Consider the following 23,145-nt stretch of genomic DNA (forward strand, 5'->3'; position numbering starts at 1 on the left):
AACTTTCTCTTTTCTACAGTACCCAAACAGTGTTCTCTCTATAATAATAGTACACCTGTATCATAGATGTATTACTAAACAATCCTACTGGGCAAAAGCACAGGGGTCAGATAGGTCAGGGGGCAGAGCCAGTGAAGTAACTCAAAAATGAACAATGAACCAGAAACTATTCAAGAGGACCAAAAACAGACATCAAATGACTTAAACCAGATATCACATTACCCAGAATAGGCACTTCTAAAAACAAATGTAAAATTACCACAAACTGACTCAAAACAGACAAAAGGGTGGGGACCCTTCCTTGGTCTGTACCCGGGGAGTAATTTTCTTATAATCTGCCCATGACCAGCATTCACTGATACTCTCAATTTATTTGAAAATAAAATAGTAATAGCCAACCTGCAGATAGCTTCAACCGATCAACTTCAGTTAGCTATGGCCACGGTTTATAATTTTAAGGGCTTGCAAAGAGAAATTTAAACATTTTGTCAACACATCCTCATCGGGGGATTTTGTTAACACTGGAAATCTGTACATGCCTCTGACATGCCAACACTTTCGCTAAATGGCTAGTGTTTACATTTTAGTTATACACCTTTTGATTTGCTTCAGATGTGTACAAGTATCTCTTGCCGGACTGTGCAATTTAAGCCACAAAATTGTGATGTTTCCTGATAACACCGACTGAGCTCGGGACTAGAGGCAATGGCAAAATAACTCAGCTTTTGATTGGACAGTCAGTTGTTCAAACCAAACAATCTCTCAGCGATGGCAGATGACAGCCAGTCCTTCTGGGAGTTTCATAGATTCCCATTAACAGGTACAGCTACCAACATCCTTTTTGCATCAATAAATGCAATAAGATGTCAAGTTTTAAAAATTGTGCCAAACCTCTTATTCAATATAGTTGGCCCGTGTTACATCAGTAAGATCAAAGTACCAAGCAAAACATTTGATTGTGAGCATTTGTGTAGAAAGCAATTTTTAGAGAAGAAGTTGCTTACAAAACCATCGTTTAAATATGGTGCAATAACAAGTACAATATTCCCCACTGAAATGTAATGAACATAAAGCAAAAATATCTCAAAATTGTAACTCAGTGCAGAACTTGGGTGCTTGGTGTACATCGCTCATTTGAACACATTGTTCTCGTTCAGTTGAAGAGACGAAATGAACAAAAACGTCTGCAGCACCTTTCAACACACAGACGCCCCTCTCCTTCTTTCACCACCCTTGTATTTACACACTTAAAAACACTGTCACATAGCCTGACTAACTGACAGAAGTTATCATTACACAAAGCGCTCGATTCCATAATTTATAGAGGTCCCCATCCCAGTCGTGTGGAATTCTCCCAAAATAAATTCAAGTAAACACTTACGCGACAAAGAGGCACTCACAGTGGCCTGGTATGCATAAACATTATGAACAGTGTGACAGTGTAATCCACCCCCCCACCCCCCACCACACACACTCGCACATATCCCCAACAGCCCAGCACAGCACTGACTTCAGAATGGAGTTGGAAGAGAGCCTAAAACCCCCACCTCAGTCCCAAGGCTGATGCACCAACCCGATTCCTGACAACTCCTATCCTCACCCTCCAACCCCACACCTGACTCCTAGCAAAAAATGCCAGAGCCCAATCCATCGTCCATCACTATAGCGCACAACCAAAAACATGTTGTCTTGAAGAGCACGCAGCAAGTTCATCTCTGGGGAGGGTTCCTTTTTTTCTCCCAGGAAGTCTTACTGTTTTAGCAACACAAGATGTCATAAATCAATCTGTTCTTTGCCCAAGTCTGGCCTTTGTTTAAAAGCCAGAAATAAGCTTTTATCATAATGTGATGATGAATATAATTATTGCAAAAAAAAGGGAATCAACCAAAGACACAAGCAGGGACAACATGGGAACAATAATCTACATGACATAAATTAATAGTTCAAAACAGAACATCATCAAAATGAAGATGTCTATTCAAATAAGTACAGATGTTCTTATCTTTTCATACAGTAGAGGTTATATTTTGTCTTTTCATTGTTGTATGAGGTCCCACACTAAATAAACAACTGTAACTTACTGTCATTTTAAACTTTTTCAATAGCCAAAATCCATGCTAGATGTTGGCCGATGTGATATTGATATTGATATTGATAATGAGCCTCTGTTTGTATTTTTGTTTGGGCTTTTCTCTAACTTGATGATTGTAACCAAATGGGGATAGTTAAGTTTAAAACGCCTTGGTTGGCAGCTATTCGATTTCAAAGGGAATGTTTAGAAACCTGATCTGACCCTCCAGCGAGCATACCTTCCACACCCACATCTCCCTCACCCCTCATTCTAAATCACTCCACTGGAGCAGTGTAAACAAACTTCAGTTTGCTCTCTGATACTGAGAGGTTAAGACAAGCGGCAATCCTCCGCTATGACAACACAGCCTCAGACAGACGATGTCATCTGTCTTACCTCACTCTCCATCCATCACTACACCGGAGTCGACATGTCTGACAGTACCACTCTCGCTTTTCTCGCTGGCACAGGCCTCCACATCTGTCACATTTTCCTCCGAGCTTACTTTTATTACAGCAGATGAACTCCGCCTCTTTCCCTGTGAATTCATGGATACCTGAAGGGCAAGCAGGCAGTTAGAAAACCTATTGATTAGTCATGGTATCTGATGTCATCCTTGCTACTCAACTACCTATAAATGTGAGAAAGGAATGTCAGATTATACAAAAATAATGTGAAGCTTGTATAATTTAGAGATCACGGCATAAATAAAGAAGATACGATTAGGTAATAAAATCACTCTCTAGACTTGACTGGAAAAGTTAAAGCTTGCTTTTGGTAATATACATTTTTTACTAAGAGTCCGTTTTGAAGGTTGGGCTAAAAGCTTCATTTAAATTAAAAGTGAGCTAAAAGTGTAAGTCCTAGTCTTATTGTATCACAAGCAGAGCATCCCTAGATGATTTACAGGAATGGTAAATGCTATAATTTACAACCACACCCAAATTACTTTAATTCTGCTAAAGGTCTTTGCAATTAGCACAAGTCTAAAGCACTAACTTTAAAAGTATTAGGAACAGCTGAGTTGCAAGAAGATACAAGCATATTACAAATGTCTAAAATGCTCAAAAGAGTAATGCTATGTTTCAACTTTGTTATAAAGCCCAGTTCCTGGTAAAGTAGTGAGATGTTCCTGAACATGGAGAACTGTAGCGTATGGCCAAAAGACAGATAAAGTAGCAACCATTTCCCCAGTGGTTTGGTGTTTTACATTTGCTTTACTTTAGTTCTCTCTGTCGTAAATGCTGTGGAAAATTGCAGTTCTATTCAACAGTCCACATGAGGCAACTAATTTAAAACAAGTAAAAAAATCTGCAAGGACGGTCAATCCATTTGGTTATCCATACAACTGTGTCGTAAGTAATGACATTGTTAAGTGGCAATAATGAAAGATGAACAATGAACTACAAATGAACAACAAAAAGTAGTTGCCAGTTGGGACCTATTCCCCCCTCTAGAATGAAATACTGAAATACTGAATGAACTGCCATTAGGATGTTGTGTTTGGTGCAGAATTATCAATTCAAACATGTTAACACACTAAGATAGTAAACATCATAAACATGACACCTGCTAAACATCTGCAAGTGAGTGTTGCTTGTGTTAGCATTATGCCCCACTGTGCAGCCTTACAGAGCTGGTAGTTTGGCTGCAGACTCAGTAACAAATACAGATATTATTCTGCAAATCACTAATGTGTAAGTAAAAACACAATATGACAAAGCTTTGTCACAAAAGAGCACAGGGGAAAGGAGAAAACGGTTTTAAAAATAGGTGTTTTAAAAATGCTGATTTTGACATGAAACCCCATTTCTCTCCCAGCGAGCAGTTTCTTTCATCTCCCACAGGGCAGAAATAAGGAGGAATCTCCCTCTGCTGTGAAACTGAGGTAACAAAGTCAAACTGTATCTATCAGACAGAAGGTGCCAGCAGGAAGTTTGCCCTTCTGATCTTTGTATAATCTACTCTGGGGAGGACACTGCTACTCTCCTTACCACCATCAAAGGCTGCTCTCCTTAACTTTCAGACTCACATCCTAATCTGATTGAGGAGAGAAAATATTGACTATTTCACAGGACAAAAGAGTGTAAATATTTGAAACCACTGCTATGACACATCAGTGGAAATGGATCTTAAATATTGACAGCTAAACTTATTTTTTAGAATGTGGTTTTAACTACAGGTAAGTTACGGTTTAATTCAATTTTAGTTTTAGGTGTTTAATGCTCGTCGTTCTACTAGGACATCATTGAGGAATTAAAAAAAAAAAATACTACATTACTTTTCTTATTTTGCTTATACCAGGTACTTTTGATCAAACCACATAAAACTCCATAAAGCAAATGACATCAGTAGAGGTGCACTGATTAATTTCCAGCAAGCTGCGAACAAGGCCCGGTGCCGGAAGACCTGTGTGCAACAGGACAACTCTATCGGTGAATTTCACAGGTCATTACTCTGGCTCCAGCCATCGCAGCCTCCAGTGGCTCTGGAGACGGCCAGCTTTTTCTCAGAGACAACAGCTTACTGGGCTTTGTGCTAGCTAAACAAGCGTGTCTGTCTCACAGCAGTAGATTAATGTCTAGATAGAGGGTTCGGTCCTCAGGGAGACCTGTAGAGGAGCCATCCATCAACCTTTGGAGGCCATTACACAAAAACAAAATAACAAAATCTGAGAGGCGCTCATTGACTGAACCATGTCCTCTGGGGCAACAGAAAGAAATGTGGACAGAGAGAGAAGTTTGGAATTAAGTTTTAGCAAAGAGAAGAGGGATCGATTTCATGAAAACAAGAGAGAGCTGATAAACAAAATGGCTTTTTATGCTTTGACAGGTCAGACAGTCAGCTGGCTACTGACAGGCCCGATATAAACACATTGTTTTCATGACTGGAAAAAAAAAATTAAATTAATGACATAACTGTTATTCTACAAAATGCCCATTATCATCATTTTCCAGACAGAGACATCTGGAAAAAAGGCTTGAGATCTAGTCCAAAAACCCTGAAATATTCGGTTTACTAATAAACCCAAAACAGTTGCTGATTTATTTGCTCTACAGCCCTGGGTTCTAATTAATTTCTGCCCCCGATCACACACCTTTGGCCCAGAATCTCTTCATTGAGTTTCATCTGTGAGAAGTTGTGTGTGGTGTAAACATACAAACACTTTTCCCTCCATGTGAATGGTAGTAAACAGCACAAGATCTTCGGCTGCCGCCCCAATCCACCCCTGAGGAGAAAGAGGTCACACAAACACAGCATCTGACTGGCTCTTAATTTGTTTAAAGCAGCCCATTCAGACAGGATCCCCAACTGAGAGAAAATCTCGTTTCCAAGGCTGTCGCCATGGCTCAAGCCGTGTTGTTTAGGAAGGAGATCAGGACACCACTGACAACTCAGCTGACTTCCAGTGCACACAGCTTCACAGAGGCGCCAGGTTGTAATTAACACTTTGCAGATTATGTTTACGGGACCAACATGGTCTGCCTGAGTTTTATTACCGCCTGGGTTGTACGTCTGCCCTCCAGGGATGCACAACTCTCTGTTTGACGTTGGCCAGTCCAGTGTAAAAACATTTGATAGGTTTTGATTATGGTGACAACCTGCTGTCTGTTCACTGTTTGACAGGGACAATCACTATCTCCCCTTACTTCTGCCAGTTTTCAACATAGGACTGGTTGAAGAAACATGCCACCATCTGGCAATATTAATCTATTTCTGTCTCCCCATCTGCAGCTTTCATTCATTTATTTGGGCTCATACCATTGGTCTAACAAAGGAGAGGTGAAACTAATTCATTTCATGGCAGCAGACAGCTTGGCAGTGAGGAGTTGCAACAAACTGAGTAATATAATTGCAGTATAATCATTTTCATGGAGCTTCTTAGTTTCTTCATTGATGGCAAACAGAGCTTTACTTTAACATGCTAAGGTAATATAACAGCCATTAAAGTGCCACTGACCTCAGCATATGTACGGAAAGTAATTCAGATTTCATCAAGCATGTAATGTTGGTTTCTCCTAGTCAACATGTAGGAATTTATAAAAGCATTTTTAAAGAACACAGACATATACAGTATTTACTCTAGAAAATGTAAGGTGCTCTCTGTATTTCAAAAGATTTTTACTTAAATATTTTGGGAAAATATCCTGAGTTCGTAAGGTTGCAAGTCAAAACTATTGAAAGGTGGGAGCACCTGAATGAGTTACACATTAAGTACAGCTGCGGAACACATCTGCACCCATCTGTGCCACTAGATGGCAGATATCCCCTGATATACTTTTCTATGCAGTTTCATACTGTTCAAAACACAGAAGCTAAATGCAATAGTACACAAAGCCTAATATTCCTTAGAACATGCAAAATGTCATGTCCTCATATCAACGCTGGAAAACAACTCAAAGAGTATGGCTAATAACTATGGGAAACACTATGCATGGAGTTCAGTACAGGTCAAAGAACACAGAGGTGTCAGTCTTGATAGAAAATAGCCTGGGTTTCCCATTTATCACCTCAAACAACACTTGCGTTCTTAAAAACTACACACTGAATTAAACTGAAATGGAAACCTGCTTTCTAGGCAGCAGCACTTCTCTCCTCTCCATGGCTGGCTGGGTGATAAATCTTTGGTCCTCCATCCTCTGCTGCCTGTTTCCTTGTTCCTCTTTTATAAGCTTCTCTCTCTGCTCAGGCCGCTGTAGGTTTCTTCATTCACTAAATAAATTGTGAAAAGCCTCAAGTTCAGAGGGTTTGTCAGTTTGGATCAGGAGAACAATTGTACACCAACAGTTCTTGAGCAAGGCATAGGTTAAATGGAGATGCAAACCATTACTAACATTGGTAAATATGGAAATCCCCCCCCCCCAAAAAAAAACAGCTGTACAAATGACATATGTACAAATTTGCAACTGTTTCTAAACGTGACTTTACCTTCCTCTGTTGGGCATGAGCCCTCTTCAAAAGACAAATGAAGAGCTCTACATTTTTTTGTGATTGCATATTCACTTGCTTTGTAGTTGATGACTAATACCAATAATGCTGAACATCGATGCCACTCTCATGTTTGCTGGTGCTAAAGCCACTTAGCTTAGTTAATAAACTAATATGCAAGGTAGCAAAAGGACCAAACTGCCAAGAAAAACAGCTGCTACTTCTGTCTCAAACTTAAGGAAGAGACCGATAGCTGCCAAGTGCCTAAAGTATTTAGGTATTTAAGCATTTGGCCAAAGAAGAAGGCCATGGAACAAGATTCATAAAGAGTCATAAACCAAAATCAACAAGATGGGAACCTTCCAGCTTTGTTCTGGCCACTGCTTTCTAATTAAACCATAATATTTGACAAAATATTCCCTCCTTCTTGCTTCAAATTATTCTGAATAATTTCTTGCTTGTATTACCAACAGTAATGAACAAATTGAAGTTGTGGGGAGACAATAATCTACTGTGGCTAGATTAAAAGAAAAACTGGTCGAGTAATGGCAGAAATGTCAGACAAAGATGTTATGAATTAAATGAATTATTAAAAATACCTTGTTACATAATGATATTACACAATATTTCGAAAACCTCTTAAACATTGGGGAATAAATTACACATTTCAACAACTTCATTTTGAAAATCTGGAAATTTTTACAAGTCCAGTAGAAAAGGTCTGCTGTCCAAAGTGATAACGAATGACTTATATCAAAACAATATATTATAGAAACTAAATGTCAAAATGCAAACCGTCTACATCTGTGCTCTTCGGAACTATTTAGATTCCGACTGCAAAATCCTGCAATCACCCCAACCTTTGCACACTAGGTTTTCTTTTTCTTTTTCCCCCAGTGCCATGTTTTTGTTGGTATGAAGTTAATACTGAATGGTATTTCGGGAACCACAAATAATATGAGAAGAGCAGCACTCCTTAGAACTTATTGTAGGCAAAAGAGTAAATCAAAAAAAATAAAAAATAAAAAAAAAGGTGGACCTGGAAACAATTTGCAGTGGTCCTGCCTTACATCAGAGAGTCTACCTAACCTCCAGAAATGATGTCTTTGCTATACTTTATCTGATCAAAAAACAGCCAAGTGTGAAGAGACTGAACTAATAAATATCCTTAGGCAGCTGGTTTGGTTGTGCAACATGACAGGATGACAGGAAAGACTTGGCATGTACTCGAGAGCAGGTAAACCTTAATATGCTTGAAGCTGGAGCGGTGCCAGTGGAGGGGGTGTGGGCATGAAAGGGGGGCTTTGGGTGAAGCAGGGAGACAGAGGAGAGGAATGATGGACGGCTCACACGCCAGCCTTTGTGAGAAAATTACAGCTAGGTGCTGCCAACTGAGGCAGTGTGGCAGCCAGCCAATGCCCCAGGAGAACAATGACCCAGAATCCCTGTGTGTGAGTGAGCGCCGGCCTGCCTGCAGAGCCCCAAACCTTCATATTTACATGCGACGCTCAAGAGTTAATTGCAGTGAATTCCTGCACTGAGTGCAAAGTGGGGGCTGTTGTAGCTTTATTTTACATAACAAACACACTGTTTCCACTCATTCCAGCCTGTTTCCAAGGATCTTGAACCAAAGATGCAAAAAGGCTCTGGGCTCTTGCAAATAAATTGCACTTATGAGACAAGAACAAATTATTAATCGTTGTAATTTGTTGTCATATGGTACAGGGATAACAAATAAAAGTTTATTTTCTTTAATTTACATATCCTCTGTTATCGTGGCTCTTTAAGAAAAACATGCTCCTCCAATTACCCTGCGTGTTTAGGAAATTATTTGTCTTTGATTCTGCTTCTCGAGAAATGTCCATGTGTGTGCCTTCAGAAGCAGGGGAGCAATAAGAGGCTCATTTCACTAACCAGACCTCATCTTCACAGTAGTTGATGGACACAAGCCAAAATGTGTCATGGTTGCTAAGGTTCCTGATCTTTTCGTAAACGAACAGTGCCCTCTCGGCTCTCTAGACTTTGCAGAGCAGGCCCGTGCACATCAAAGTAGGGTCTGACCTTGCATACCAGCTGAGGTTTGGATTAACGAGCACTGGACATCAAACAGCAAGATCACCCCCCACAAGTCATCAAACCCAACTAAGTGAAATTTACAGCAGACAAAAATGCTTACAGAAAATCTACGTCCACCTTGCCACACATCTCGGTCTTAACATCATGATCAGGAAGGGAGACACACCAGCAATAAGAATGTTTCAAAAGCGTCCAATTACCTGACATGTGGGAGAGTGCATGAAGTGGGCCACCTGCCAAACAGCATCCTTTACTAAACAATCTTTGACAGGATGTGTCTGGTTTTCGGGTGACTCAACACCAACCAACTACGTATCTAGGGCAAAGACATATGCCCCTGATTCTAATTTCTAGACCTTAATTTACAAACATTTACATTTTTATTTTAAGAAATGCTTGAGTAATGCTTGTCATGTTGTTTAAAGTATACTCTAATTGTGCTTTAAATTTGTAAACCATTGTTACTCTAACCAGGAGTGGTCGACCAAAGATCACACTAAGAGCAAGACATGCAAGACATTAACAAGCAACAACTATGGTTCTAAAAGTCTCCTTTGCAGTGTCCAATATCAGTGTTCATGGGTCCACCATCAGTAGAACATTTAACAACAGTGGTGTGGATAGGACAGTGGCCAGGAGGAAGCTACTGCTCTTCAAAACAAAATGTGTATCCTGTGTATGTCCAGGATAAGCATAATTTGCGAGGCCTGATTTGCTGCCTCTGGACCAGGACAGTTTGCCTTTATTGATGGAGCTAAAAATTCTGAGTTGTGCAAGCTAATTTTTTCAGAAAAACGTCAGTTATCCATCTGTGAAAAAAAATAAAAAAAATAAAAATAAAAATACAAAATAAATTCAGATTAATTTCTGTTTTTGGAGGCTAAAATTCTTCTAACAAAACCATTTCAGTTGCCAGCCACACTTTCTCTGCGCTACTAGTGCCATCAGGATCAAAAGGTTTTTCCTTCAGCTTTCATCACTGAATAAAAGCATAAAACTATGTCATTTTTGTTTTTTTTACAGCATATTGGTCCAAGTACAGAAGTCAATGTGTATTCAGAGCTTTCAAACCTGAACATTACAGCACATTCTTTCATGTGCTGAACTGCTTAACAGCATTATTTGAAATTTGTCATTTACACTGAATAAACATTTAGCAGTCTAACTGTTACAAACTAAAGTTACAGGCTTGGCTTGTTGTTTTATTCATAATGAAGGTGCCACAAAGGCTACCATCGGTCTGTTAATGAGCCAGTGAGGGTTATTAGAACTAATTCTATCATCTGTAATGAAAAATGGATGACTTGTGTTTGATATTGTTGGCAAAAATAACAAGGAGACATTTGCTTTGATCAAGAAAATAACTGAACCCTGTAGGAGAATTTAATCAGCAACAAGGTTTTGGCTTCAGTATATCTGCATAGAAAAAAGGAGGTTGATTAGGTTAAAGGGAAGGGAGTAAAAAAAGCAATAAAAGCAAGCCTATACCCAAAGAGATCATTAAGTTAATGGATTGCTGGTGGGTAAAAGTATTACAGCTCTGGGTATATCAGTCTGCAAAGATCTGTGGACAGCCAAGTCTGAGAAGTGACGATGCTGAGAGGCAGCACAGAAGTGGCGAAGGGTATTAACTGCCTTGCATCCTCCAGTCTGCAGCTGGTATTAGCAGGCACCGAGTCCTCTGTCAGCACATATTACTCCACAAACAAATCATCTGAGTGGTACAGCACTTTGCCTTCACTGAGCAAGACATACTGTGGGAAAGGAAAGATAGTAAGAGGAATAATTTGTCTTCCTCAGGTGTGAAAAGGTACATTAGGAAGTTAGAAAAATGATTATAGAAAAGACAGACGTGGTTTTACAGAGTGCTGAATACACAGAAAACAAGTATGTGTGACAGTGAAATAAAATAAACCCGGTTAAAGACCACAGGAAAAGAGAAATGTATATTATTTATAATTTAAAGAAGTTATATTTGATATACTTCCAGGACAGCTGTTAAATGTCTAGCCTCTAAACCTTCTGGCAGCTTTAATGCCTGACTGTGACACACAACCTAAAATAGGTGGGTATCCACAGAGCTTGTCAACTAGAAGCCTGACCATTGTGAGCTTTATGCAACAGGGTAACAGTATCATGTAAAAGACAAGAGGATCAATGTCAAACATAGAGACTCCAACACACACACACACACACACACACACACACATATACATCAAAGGCTATTTATTGCGTTTGTTTAGGCTGTATTGTAGAGATCTTTGCCCTTACGTTGCTATCCAGTGACAAGTACAGGGATTTGTTTGCTGCGTGCGTACGTGCAGAGTTGGCTCTGAGGCTAAGGAGCATCATTACAGAATAACACAACTAAAACAAAACACAGGCTTTCTGGTGCCCCGCAGTCTACCCAACCGAGACTCTGGAGAAACAAAGGGAGGGGGAGTTGTCTTAGTCAGTATGTGAGAGAAGCAGCTAAACAGAAGCTCAGACAATTGCAGAAAGTAATTTATTGAGTAAAGTTATAAATTTGACAAGACTTACAAGTGGCTCCATCTTTACAAATTCAGTTGAGGCCCACTTTGTTTAAACCTATAGAACTTGACTCCTGGGATACAGTAGATGCCATAATTTTTAAAAACACTACACGTGTCTGTGGAATTTTTAGGAGAAAACTAATGAAACGGTGACACACAAGACATCAACAGAATTGTATTTTTATGTAATGGTGCAGCATTTCAGGAATGTAGATACTTGACTGAAAAGTTTCAAAAGGATGATACACACGCTGGTGTAAAATAATGTTTGTTTCTTATGAAACCTTAGGGGGAGGGTTTATAAATTTAAAGAATTATTTTTCAGCAGATTCCCAGATGAGGGATAAGAAGATACAGGACCTGATTGCAAAGGTGTGAGCAAATTGTTGTGTTACACAGTAGTGGAAGTCGCACTCAGATCTCTTCCTAAAGTAAAAGCAGAATCACCAAGTACAACATTATAAATCTTACAATCAAAACTGTATAACTATGTGTAGAAATCTTATTGATAGTACAATGCATATGCTGCATGTAAGTTAACGTGCAGAACAGACAGTACAGACATAATGAAAAAGTCGCACTGTATTGTTTTGGAGAGTTCAAAGGTGTGAAAGTCCTTATGTTCTGATCAGAGTCATGAGTATTTTCAATATACAAATTCTTTACTTCTACTTTACACTTTTTGTACACCCAAAGTTACCACTATACAGTGGTTACTTTACAGTACTTGTTACACTTTTAGCGCTTTTTTGCACACCGTTTAGTACTTTCACTTAACATGCAGGACTTCAGGGGATAACTTGTCAGTACTTCAATTAGTTAACTGTGAAAGTAAGTCTTGCGTTTATCTCCAAGTTTTCCCTGCACGAAAGGCCTACAGTACACCTGCAATTTAAGCTTTATGAAAAGACAGTTCTTTTTCAATGCCATTGAAAAAAGGAACAGACATTTGAATTTAGTTTAATGCTGCTGCAGATTTGATGGATAGATGAAGAATATTGGCCTCTGTGAAGTAGAAATCCAGCACTTCTCTTCAGCTCAGCTCCTGCTGGGCTGCAAATGGGGAGGAGGGTTTGTGTAGATGAAAGGGTGAGAACTGTTGGCAGCTGCTGCTTCCTTTATCAGCATGTAATGTGACTGATGTATGACTGACAGCTTTAAAACGGACAAGATAGCGCTAGTTAATTGGAAGCCAGGGAAGAATTACTGACCACATGGTGTCTATATATTGCTATTAGATTACTGTTAAATAAAAGCAACATCCAGTTGAAATATGTACTTACAAAGAATTGTATCTCATCTACCTATCATCTAGGGTGTTATAGTTGCAATTGCCAACCAGACACCATCATGCAGTGTATAAATGCATGTGACAGATGACTTGCAGTGATCAAATAAATAAATGAAAAGCATTTAAAATGAGTTCAGTGTCGTTTTATTGTAAGAATATAAAGAATAAATAGCGATTTCCCTTAATTTACAGGATAAAACAAGTCACAGATACAGGGCTGTATCAATAATCCACGTTTGACTCTGAGGTCATTCTGTTTCATCCAAATATGGAAAACAGCGAGTCCTTACGTGGCTCTATGCGCCATAGCTCCATAAATACAAAATATATAACCAATATTCTCCACAAATAAAGTAGACTCTGGTTACCAATAATACTGACTTTGTACAGGGAATTACATATTACTGCATGGCACCGCATATACAGAAAATACATTCCTACACTCGGTAGTGCATGTGACAGACGAATCAAAAACATATTAAGCTTATAATTTATTTCTGCTGTAGAAAGTCTTAACTGGAACATGAGCATTTGCAGTCTGTAATGATCGGGTACTGCACCGGTATCCACGCGCATTTGAACCCCCCTTTCCTCTGCACGCATCTCCATCTCAGTATCGTCAGGTGGGTTGAGTTCGATGGTTTACACACCATCCCCTCCGGAACCGAACATGACCTTTTAGTGAGACAGCTGCCGACCCGCACGTACCGCGGCCAGAACCTGTTCCCCAAGTCGATCCAGTTGTACACGACCGGACAGAACGAATACGCCCACAGCCACTGCTGCAGCCGCCGCTTCAGTTTTTTACTGGGTTTGTTCTTCTTGCCGAACTGGACGTCAAAATCCACAGCTCGGATTTCCTTAGGCAGTACTCCAGGCTTTTGGATCTCAGCGTCATCAAGCTCATCTTTACCGGTGTGTCTGTCGTCCACGGGCGGTAAAACAGACAAAAAGCGGCGGTCAAAATCCCCCAGAACCACTTTTAGCTCGGTTTCATTAAGGTCCCCCTGCTTAGGGTCAAGGACAGGATCTGGGTCTTCTTTTAATTCCACAAGAGGCAGACTGTCACTGGGGATGGGGCGGAGAAGGTAATAGTGCTGACAACCTGCCTTGTCAATTATAAGTCCGAGAGACAGCACCAGGAGATACATGGCTACACACTGCTGAGACTGATCCATGTCAGACGATCCAGCGGTGATTTCAGTGAGCACGGGGAGTTGCCAGCAACCACTTACTTGTGCGCAATTACGCGTGAGTCGTATCCAATTTCAGTGTCCCTTAAAATTAACAGTTTCCAATTTAAAAAAAAACAGTGAGTGTAACAAAGTTTGTCTGAACCAGCATCACTGGAAAGTGCTTTTAATGATAAGATGCCTGACAAAGCTCAGACCCCTCGTGCTCCGTGCGCTTATGCTCGGCATGATGTGTCCTCCTGAGTGTGACCCGCGACCTCCGTTATATCCTGACCACGGATCGTGATGTAATTCGTGTGCCTTACTTGAATGTGGGTTTGTTGTCTAGGAGGAGATCCCCAATACGTCCTTCTTCCACGGCACAGGAGGCAAGCGCGCGGGGGTGGGGTGGGGTGGGTGGAGGCAGGGAGAGGAGACGCCCCCAATTGGTTTTTGATATTTCTGAAGTCACTCTCACAGTGGGAATGATTGGTGGCTCTTATCGTTTGGTCATCTGGTGCATTCTCCTGCTGAAAGACTCTGCAGTCTCCAAACACGTCTAACAATTCTTAAATACTGTGACACTGCTGAAATTTTCAAGGAAGATACTTTATTCTGACAAAACTACAGTTAACAGTGCAGATAAGCTTTTTCCTTTTTATAATTCACTGATCAGCTAAAATGTCAAAGAATAATTTTAGTGATTTTCTAACTTAATTCTACTGTCCACATTCACTATACATGACACATGCCTGAAGTGAATTTTCTCTACTCACATCTGGTTAGTTGTCAACCTGCATCCTGGATTCACTATTTGCTGATGCCATGGATCTCCATTAAAAACCTTTAACAACATCAGCCAAAAACACCACTTCACTTGGTGATGCGTTTCTTCTTTTCACAAGCAATATCCTTTCTTTTCTTATTAATATCCTTTCATGCTTTTTTTTTTCTTTGTCCATTTTGTCCACATCATTCAGAATCTCCATAATTCCACCTTAAATATCAGCCATGCACAGTTCACAGGTCGAAATACAAGGACGTGCCAAATTAAAGCATACGGCTCTACATTTGTCTAGTCACATCACTGATTTTGGAATGAAGAAATGCCATCCACTGGAGCATTGTGCTTCTGGCTGATGTTTTTTTCAATAGTGCTTGGACAACAATAGAGGTCTATGGCACCCGTGAGCGAGTGAGTTCAAGCTTCAGGCTGACAACTAACCTTGAGTAAGTGAAGACGTTTCCGTGTTTGCTTTTAAATCTATTGTAGACAATACAATAAATTCAGAAAATGACCAAAATATTTTTTTTAATCCACCTGGTTGTGTTACTGTTGTGGTGGATAGGGGTGATGATGGGAATATTTAATGCTGGCCATGAACAACAGGTGGCAGACACACAGAACATTGCAGATTGCTGCATATGGTGCAGAGTATCTGCTGACCAGTTAAATTCAATTCAATTCAACTTTATTTATATAGCACCAATTCACAACAAAGTCCTCTCAGGGCACTTTACAGAATAAAGTCAAGATTATAAAGATGTATAAAGAGAACCCAACAATTCCCCCTGGAGCAAGCCCTAGGCAACAGTGGAGGGGAAAAACTCCTTTTAACGTAAGAAACCTCCAGCAGAACCAGGCTCAGGGTGGGCGGCCATCTGCCTTGACCGGTTGGGGTGAGTGAAGAGTGAAGAGAGAAAAGAAAAAGAGCAACAAAAAGCAACAACAAAACATCAGGCAGGTTGGTAGGACTGGTAGCTGCACACTGGCCATAAAGTGTGCACGCTGACCCCTGTATGGCAAAACTTTAAAACAAGCAGGTATTAATGTTGTTGCTGATCAGTGTCCATTGAACAATCCCTCATCCCCTGACAGCATTCAAAGAACAAACCTAGGCAGCATATATGTTATCCTGTTAGCCAGTGTTGAACCTTTCACTTGTTTGAAGAAAAGCACAGTTTACAGTGTGAATATGAGATGAAATGGCCTGTTAAGTACACTTTTTGCAGTGTATTTATTGCTTGTGTCCAGCTAAAGTGGGACAATATTTCTGCCTGTAACGGTGCCCCATCGGCCTCTCAATAAAGCCGGCCAAATTAGCTCCCAAATAAACAGCACTCACTAAGGAGCAGCTATGGAAAGTATCACAATTTGCAAACCTGTCTAAACTCATGCTCCGAGAATTATTCTTTGAAAAATAATTTAATGGAATAACTTCGCCAGCAGCTACATCAGCCATAAACCATCCGCTTTAGATAAATGCATCTCTGTTTCATTTTGAATGAGCTAATTCACATAAGCGCTTGAGCACACGACTCATTTACTTTACGGTCAAATGATGGTGAAAAGTCTGGAAAATGTCACCCTTATATTTTTCATCTGAAAGCATGTATCATAAACTATCGTTTCCAAAAAAAAAGGAAAACAGCTTGACAGACAGGCTTAATCCAGTGCATCCAAATGAGACGTAACAGGAGTAAACACAGATACATACATAGGACATACAGACATGTACAAATTAATGTCAACCTCTTAACATTATCTACACAAGAAGAGATTTTTTTTAATGCATATTGCAATTACATATTAAGACAAATAAAAACATTTTTTGCAACTCAAACTAGTAGAACTTGCAATCCTTAATCGAGGACTTGAGCTTATTTCAAAACGAAACTGGCATGTTTTACTCATAAAGAAAATAATATTTCACACCCTGGAATATTTCATTTCTAATGTAGCCACATGAGTGAAGTATGGTTCTCATTAAGTGTCATAAGGATTGCCAGGCTCATTTAACGCTGAGTTGTTTTTGTTTCTTCTAATCCCTTCCTACTGTTTTACCACAGGAACATTTTGATAGTGAAATATTCCTCCTTAAAAAGACAGGCTACTTGAGACAGACGCCTGCTTAATTTAGTTTTTTATTATCATTATCATTATTATTATTATTAAGTAAAAAAAAACTGTTTTCTTTGGCTATAAACCAACTAATAATAACGTTTGGCTGGGTTTGGTTCTGTAAGACTTTAAAACTGCAGCTTGCAGATACACATTCAAAAAGAATCTCCTTGTTTAAGCCATGCACTGGTCAATGCAGCCATCCCTGCTGATTTTTAATTTACTGAGAAAAAGCAGGCTTCTTTCTTGGCAGACACCTTCAGCGCTGGTACTAAGAAAATGCCTGCTCAGGTAGAAACACACACACACACACACACACACACACACACACACACACACACACACACACCAGAAAGGACTCTTGATAGCTTTCATCCATGCCAGAGCAAGCCACAAAACCTGACATATATCGAAAGACTCATTTACAAGGGATAGTTTTTGACATATCATCACCTAAGCAGACTTGACATCCCGTTTGTCGTGGCTTTGTACAGATGGCTGTCAATGACAGGGCACATACAATGAACATTCAGAAAACAAATCACCTTTCACACACTTTATCTCACCCAGTACGTTATTTCACACTTCGTGCTAATTGAGGCCACATTGCCAAGCTGAATACACACAGACATCAAGTAGGTGCTATTCTGTTTACTCTGGCACCTTGGAGATGTGCAATTTGCTAGTTTGTTTAGCACTTTTTCCATTCCTCTCCAATCCAAAAGCACACAAGCACAATAATCACTCCTGCTGTGAGCTTAATTAAAATTAACTGCTACCTCTGACCACTGACCATGAGTCGGATGGCAGACAGCATTTTTGTAAGTCTTCTTTTCTTTTGGCTGTTTGAGAGCAGGATGGCCTTTTTATTCCTTAAAAATAAAAAAAATGTTTTTGTATTTATGTATGTAGTATTTCAGACCATAATAATCCATCAAGAAGATATTATGCATTTCAATCTGCATATACAACATTATAGTATTTAAACAAGCCTTTTATGTCAAATCCATGTAGAATACTCCATGCAGAAAACACTCAAATATTTGCAGCTTTTAACAAGCAACATATTGCACATTTAGCAATTATTTATTAGGTTACAGAGTTGATGCTCTAAGCCCCTAAAGTCTGGTATGAATATGTGTTTCTTCCATTCCTCCATTTTCACAGACAGAAACCAAGCATCCAAACAAAGTCAATAGCCAAAAACTTAAAACAAAGTAGTCCGTGATTACTCAAAAGACTAAATTTGTATTGGGCACACAGGTGACACACAGATGAGTTAATTAGTTAAATAAATTCTTCCTTATACCAGGAAACAAAAGATTTTCATAGAAACAGGTGCTGTGTTGGGCAATCAAATCCATGCAAGTGCACATTCCATGTAGAAATCCCTGTAAGGTGAACACCATATTGCTGCTGTTGACTTAAGTGTTGGATATACATCTCAATGCCTAAGCCTTTAGCATCTCACAAGTATCTGAGGCCATATTCACTAATGCCATTTTTATCTATAGACATGAACCCCCATTAATGGTCATATAAACTGTTTATACTGTTTATATACATTTTAGATTCGATAGAATCCTTATCAGACTGTACTTGTCAAACTGAGGACTAATACTCACGTACAAGTAGCACTCTTTGCCACGGCAACTGAAAGCCAGTGACACTCTAAGCTGCTAGCTGCTGGCCAATGTAAGGCCCTTGGTGTGCATCTGTTACCGTAATTATTGTGGTGTGTCCCACAACATTGGCTCAACATTAGTTGAGCTTGACAGGGCCATAGCATGTTGAATCGGCCGTGGACAACAGCAGTGAGAGACACCATTCTGATTGGCTGTTTAGCTTAGTGAATTAGTGCTAGGTCTTCTTTCCCTTTTTGAAAGACAATAAACAGACTACAGTTTGATGAAAACAGACCACTTGCTGGTTTAGAGAGTTGTCTCCTCTCATGCATGCACAAAATGTACTTGCTGGCCATTGGCTATAGTCTTTGAGGTGTGTTCACATGTCCATTTTTGACCGAGATGAAGGCGACGTGCGGCAATGCAAAAGTCTACATCAATGTCAACATCTACAAAAAAAAAGTAAAAAGTGGCCCTCTTGATGGATAATTCAGCCATCAACCCACCATGTGATATAAAATAAATCCCAGCAAGAAGGGCATCAAGTGTATTTTAACACCTTGCCAAAAGTGAGGAGTTGATCACATCTGGCAGTCTTGCTTAATTTCTACCGATTTTAAGAAGCCAAAGCTTCACCAGTAGCATAAGCTCCTGTGAATGAGTTAATACGCAAGAAGTCAGAGTGTAGTGGATGGAGGTGGGGATAACTGGAGGTCGTAGTGTCTCCAGCCCCTACAACACAGATGGCTGTTTGTGTCATGCAGACCCCACCCCCCAACCCACCTTGGTCTCAGACTCAGCTCCTTATTCACACTTCATAAATCAAGATGACCTGTATTTCAGTGAATTCATCTCTCTCTGTGCTGGATAATAGTGGCACTATTGTTCCACTACTAAGATTCATTTCAGAGACACAGGCGATGCTCACGGTAAATGTACAATGTTGATAGCTATAGCAGGTCCTGGATGTCCATAAGGAGACGCTGAGGACAAAATCTGCAGTCCTCCATGTCAGACCATGTCTGGTTGGTTATATTTTCAATTCCTCTGGCAGCAAAAATAGTTCCAAAAATAAGAACACTAATTGGCCAGTGTTTATTTCTGTATGGGAGAAATACTCTAAGTGTTTTTAGCAGGTTGTTTGTGGCACGATGGTTTAACAGTCAGGGCTCTCTGGGAGGTACGGCTCAGTCCACTGCATGGAAAAAGAGCCGGCTCTCCCCCCTTTTTCAAATAAATAAGGTCTTTTATACGAATATTGGTACTACAGTATATATGTGTGTGAGGCTGGCAAGGCTGCATATGACATCATGAGTGTTGACTCATGAGCAGATGAGTGATGCACACTAAGCTTTTTGCCTCGTCTCAAACTGATGTTTAGTGCAACAGAAACAGCAGTAAAGCCTTGTTAACTTCTGTCTGTTGCGCCCTCTCTTTCTCTGGGGGTCAGGGTGCGGTAGCTTAGTAATGAAGCAAAGTGTTTCTATGTGTTGCAATGCTTCTACACCTACTAGACCTCTGTCACCTGTTGCTACCAGCGGGAGTCTTAGGCGGCGGGCAAGTAGCCAAGCATGGCGGCCAGTAGCAGGGCCTTGACTCCACCTATAGACAGCTCAGAGGGTGATTTATTTTGCCTCTATCCCAAAGGACACACATGTATGCAATCTCACAGAAGCAGTGGCATACAGCCAGGCCAGTGTCTGAGTTTTTACATGTGACTCATCACATGTGCAATAAAACTAACTAAAGGGGCAAAATTCTGCATTATTTGCCATGGTGTTTCAAATAAAACAAATGTATGGCACAGCTAATTGGTTGTTTCTTAAGTGAGTTAGTTCAGGATATGAATCTCTGCAGGCAGTTTACAAATGGACATGTTGAAAAGGGGCAGCTTGAAATAACCCAGTCTGTAGCACGCGTCACTTGACCACATCTAAAACCATAAGTGTTTGTAACTGTACGAAATGGCCACATTTTAGGGATGGGCGAAAACCTGGCATAGCCTATTTTTGGCTAGGTCCCACCGCCTCATTGATTTCTCTTTAGCCTCTAGTCATTTTGCCCGCCCCCCCGACTCAAGAAAATGCATAGTGCATCGCCTAAAATGTAGTAATGATTGCTGTCACATTTGCATTTGTTTGAGCAATCGGACAAAATGTGACACTGGAGGACCAGTTAGATGAAGACACCCAAAAATGGTAAGCTACTATTTGGTAGCTCAGCCAGTTGTGTGTAATAATGCTTTACTTGACCTCAGTCTTACTTCAACACTAATCAGTTGTTTCTGCCAACTCCCTACCTTCACAGGGTAGTGTTCCTTAAGTCTCCTTGTTTCTATTTCAGTATCTTTCATCCATCCACTGTGCTACTTCCTGTCTGCAATCCTTTTACATGCACATGTGCACTAGTAAAAAGCCAAGGCACATGGCAGAGAAATCAGCATTCACCAGGAAAAATCCATGAGGAAATACATTTTCTCTAATTCCCTTACTCGATTACAATTACCAGGGTTTCTCATTTGCTGATTAGTACCAGGTTACTTACATGAATGTGAATGCAGTCAGTCTAAGGTGGAGGTGTCTGTTCGAATGAAAATTACACTAACATACAAAAAAACGTTAGAACCCTGCCCCTCGAAATTTCAAAGTCATCTTTTGTGAAAGACAAGAGAAACTCATAATGAGAAGCAAACTGACACTTTGACAAGAGTGTGTGCCAAAGACTTAATAGGAAGAAGAGCAGCTCTCAACTTCTCTATAAAAATATAGGAGCTGAGTTAAAAATTATGCAAAAAATAAAAAATAAAAAAAAAATAAAAACGGCATAAAGTGCAGTTTTGACCCTTAGGACAGAGGAGTATGATGGCAGCCTTCAGTGGAATTTCATTCCCCAAATAACTGAATATCCCAGTAGGTATACATGTACATCATACTTCATACAACACTACAGACAGAAATCCCCACAAGTGACAGCAGAATTATACCCACAAGAGCCAGCTACAGTGAATCAAGATTTAAATAAAGAGTCAGTGTCAGTACACAAAAATTTTTAGGTCAGCTACCTGGCTCTTTATGAAGCTGAAAAAGAAAACACTGGAGCAGTAGATGAGACAGAGAAATGAAGACTGACAGCAAGAGGAATGGGATTTGAGTTGGAAGGGGTAGTGGGGTTTAGGGCAGGCCCGCCGCTGTGGTAGCAGTCAGTGCTGCAGTGAAAAGGGTTAACATGAGACAGTAAAGTGAATCCAGATGTGCTGTTATTAATAATATCTCTGTCTGATGAATGGGAAGGTAAAATTACAGGCGCCAGCCAGGGAGGCCCCGTGTGTTGCCCCTACCACCCAGGCGCTTCCCAGCTCACCTCCACAGCTCAGGCTGCAACAGAGAATTGGGGCGAGACTGTCAGAGTTCTTCGATGTGGCTTCACAAAGTCCAACAACCAGAACGCAAAGCAAGCAGGTACTTTCACTGCTTAACAGTCGAGCACTGAGCAATGGATGATGTGTTGCATTAAAATGGAGCGATATCATAATGGAATCGAACTATAACAAAGTTCCTAAAGGACAGTCTATGTGGTTCTATACATGACACTATCATGCTGCAATAAAATCTCCATAATTCCACTGAATACAGGATTAAGATAAGTACACCTAAAATAAAGAGATTAATTTACAAAAGATTATTGCTAAATGAGATCGAATCTATGATTGAATCTAAACTGCCAATAGAAAAAATGACTGAATTAGATTTTAGATTGAATAAATTAATGACAAATTAACCCAAAAGGCCTCATACAGTACAATTCACATGTCTGTGTATTCGGGCATTTCAAGACAAAATCAACAGGTTTGTTTAACTTGCAACTGCTGTTGAACTGAACTGTGAGGCTCGATAGGAAGGAACCTATAATCACTTTATTGACTCTATGAGCTTCTCACACCTCCTCCAATTCACACCTCAGTTAGTCTGTCATGTTGCTTCAGCATGTGTCTGTGTTGTTGCTGTGAATTCAAAAAGACGTAGAGACGTAGAGATTTTATGCAATTTCTGCGAGCCAGAGTCATTTTTCCTCCCGCTTTTCCCCCTTTCACCATAAAATGTGATGCATAAGCTGTAAAGTTTCTGTGTTCTGTTATTTAACAGATACACTCCTGGTTTAAATCAGGCGTGTCTCAAACATTTTCAAACACTCCCAAATTGAAACATCAGCAATCATTTAGTGAGAGTTTTTCTCATGGATTTACTTCATTTACCCAAACGTTTAATTCGAAACTAGTTAACCTTTCTCTGTTTGGGACACCTCAGGATGTCTTTGGGCAAGACACTAATCACCAGTTGCTCCTGTGTTCCTTACTTGTAAGCCACTTTAGACAAAAGTATTTGTTAGACTGAATGTAATTCATGTGTATAAATGACCTGTGCCTTACCATGGTCACGTTTACGTTTTCAGCTTGAGTTGCACATTCAATTTTTCATGACATCCGTGTGTAGACAGCCATCATTTTGAAGATCTACACAATGAGAAAACTAATTTCTTCAGCACAGG

At 40.0% G+C, this 23,145-nt stretch overlaps 1 protein-coding gene across 1 annotated transcript; it reads right to left on the reverse strand.

Annotated features, from left to right (window-relative positions):
* Window positions 1-13,038: 13,038 nt before the first annotated feature.
* Window positions 13,039-14,692, reverse strand: nog1 (noggin 1). Its single transcript, XM_067478488.1, has one exon. It carries the CDS (start codon window positions 14,077-14,079, stop codon window positions 13,414-13,416), a length of 666 nt encoding a protein of 221 aa, XP_067334589.1. The 5' UTR covers window positions 14,080-14,692; the 3' UTR covers window positions 13,039-13,413.
* Window positions 14,693-23,145: the final 8,453 nt, after the last annotated feature.

This window comes from Channa argus, chromosome 15, assembly GCF_033026475.1.
Source record: "Channa argus isolate prfri chromosome 15, Channa argus male v1.0, whole genome shotgun sequence".
Taxonomy (NCBI): domain Eukaryota; kingdom Metazoa; phylum Chordata; class Actinopteri; order Anabantiformes; family Channidae; genus Channa; species Channa argus.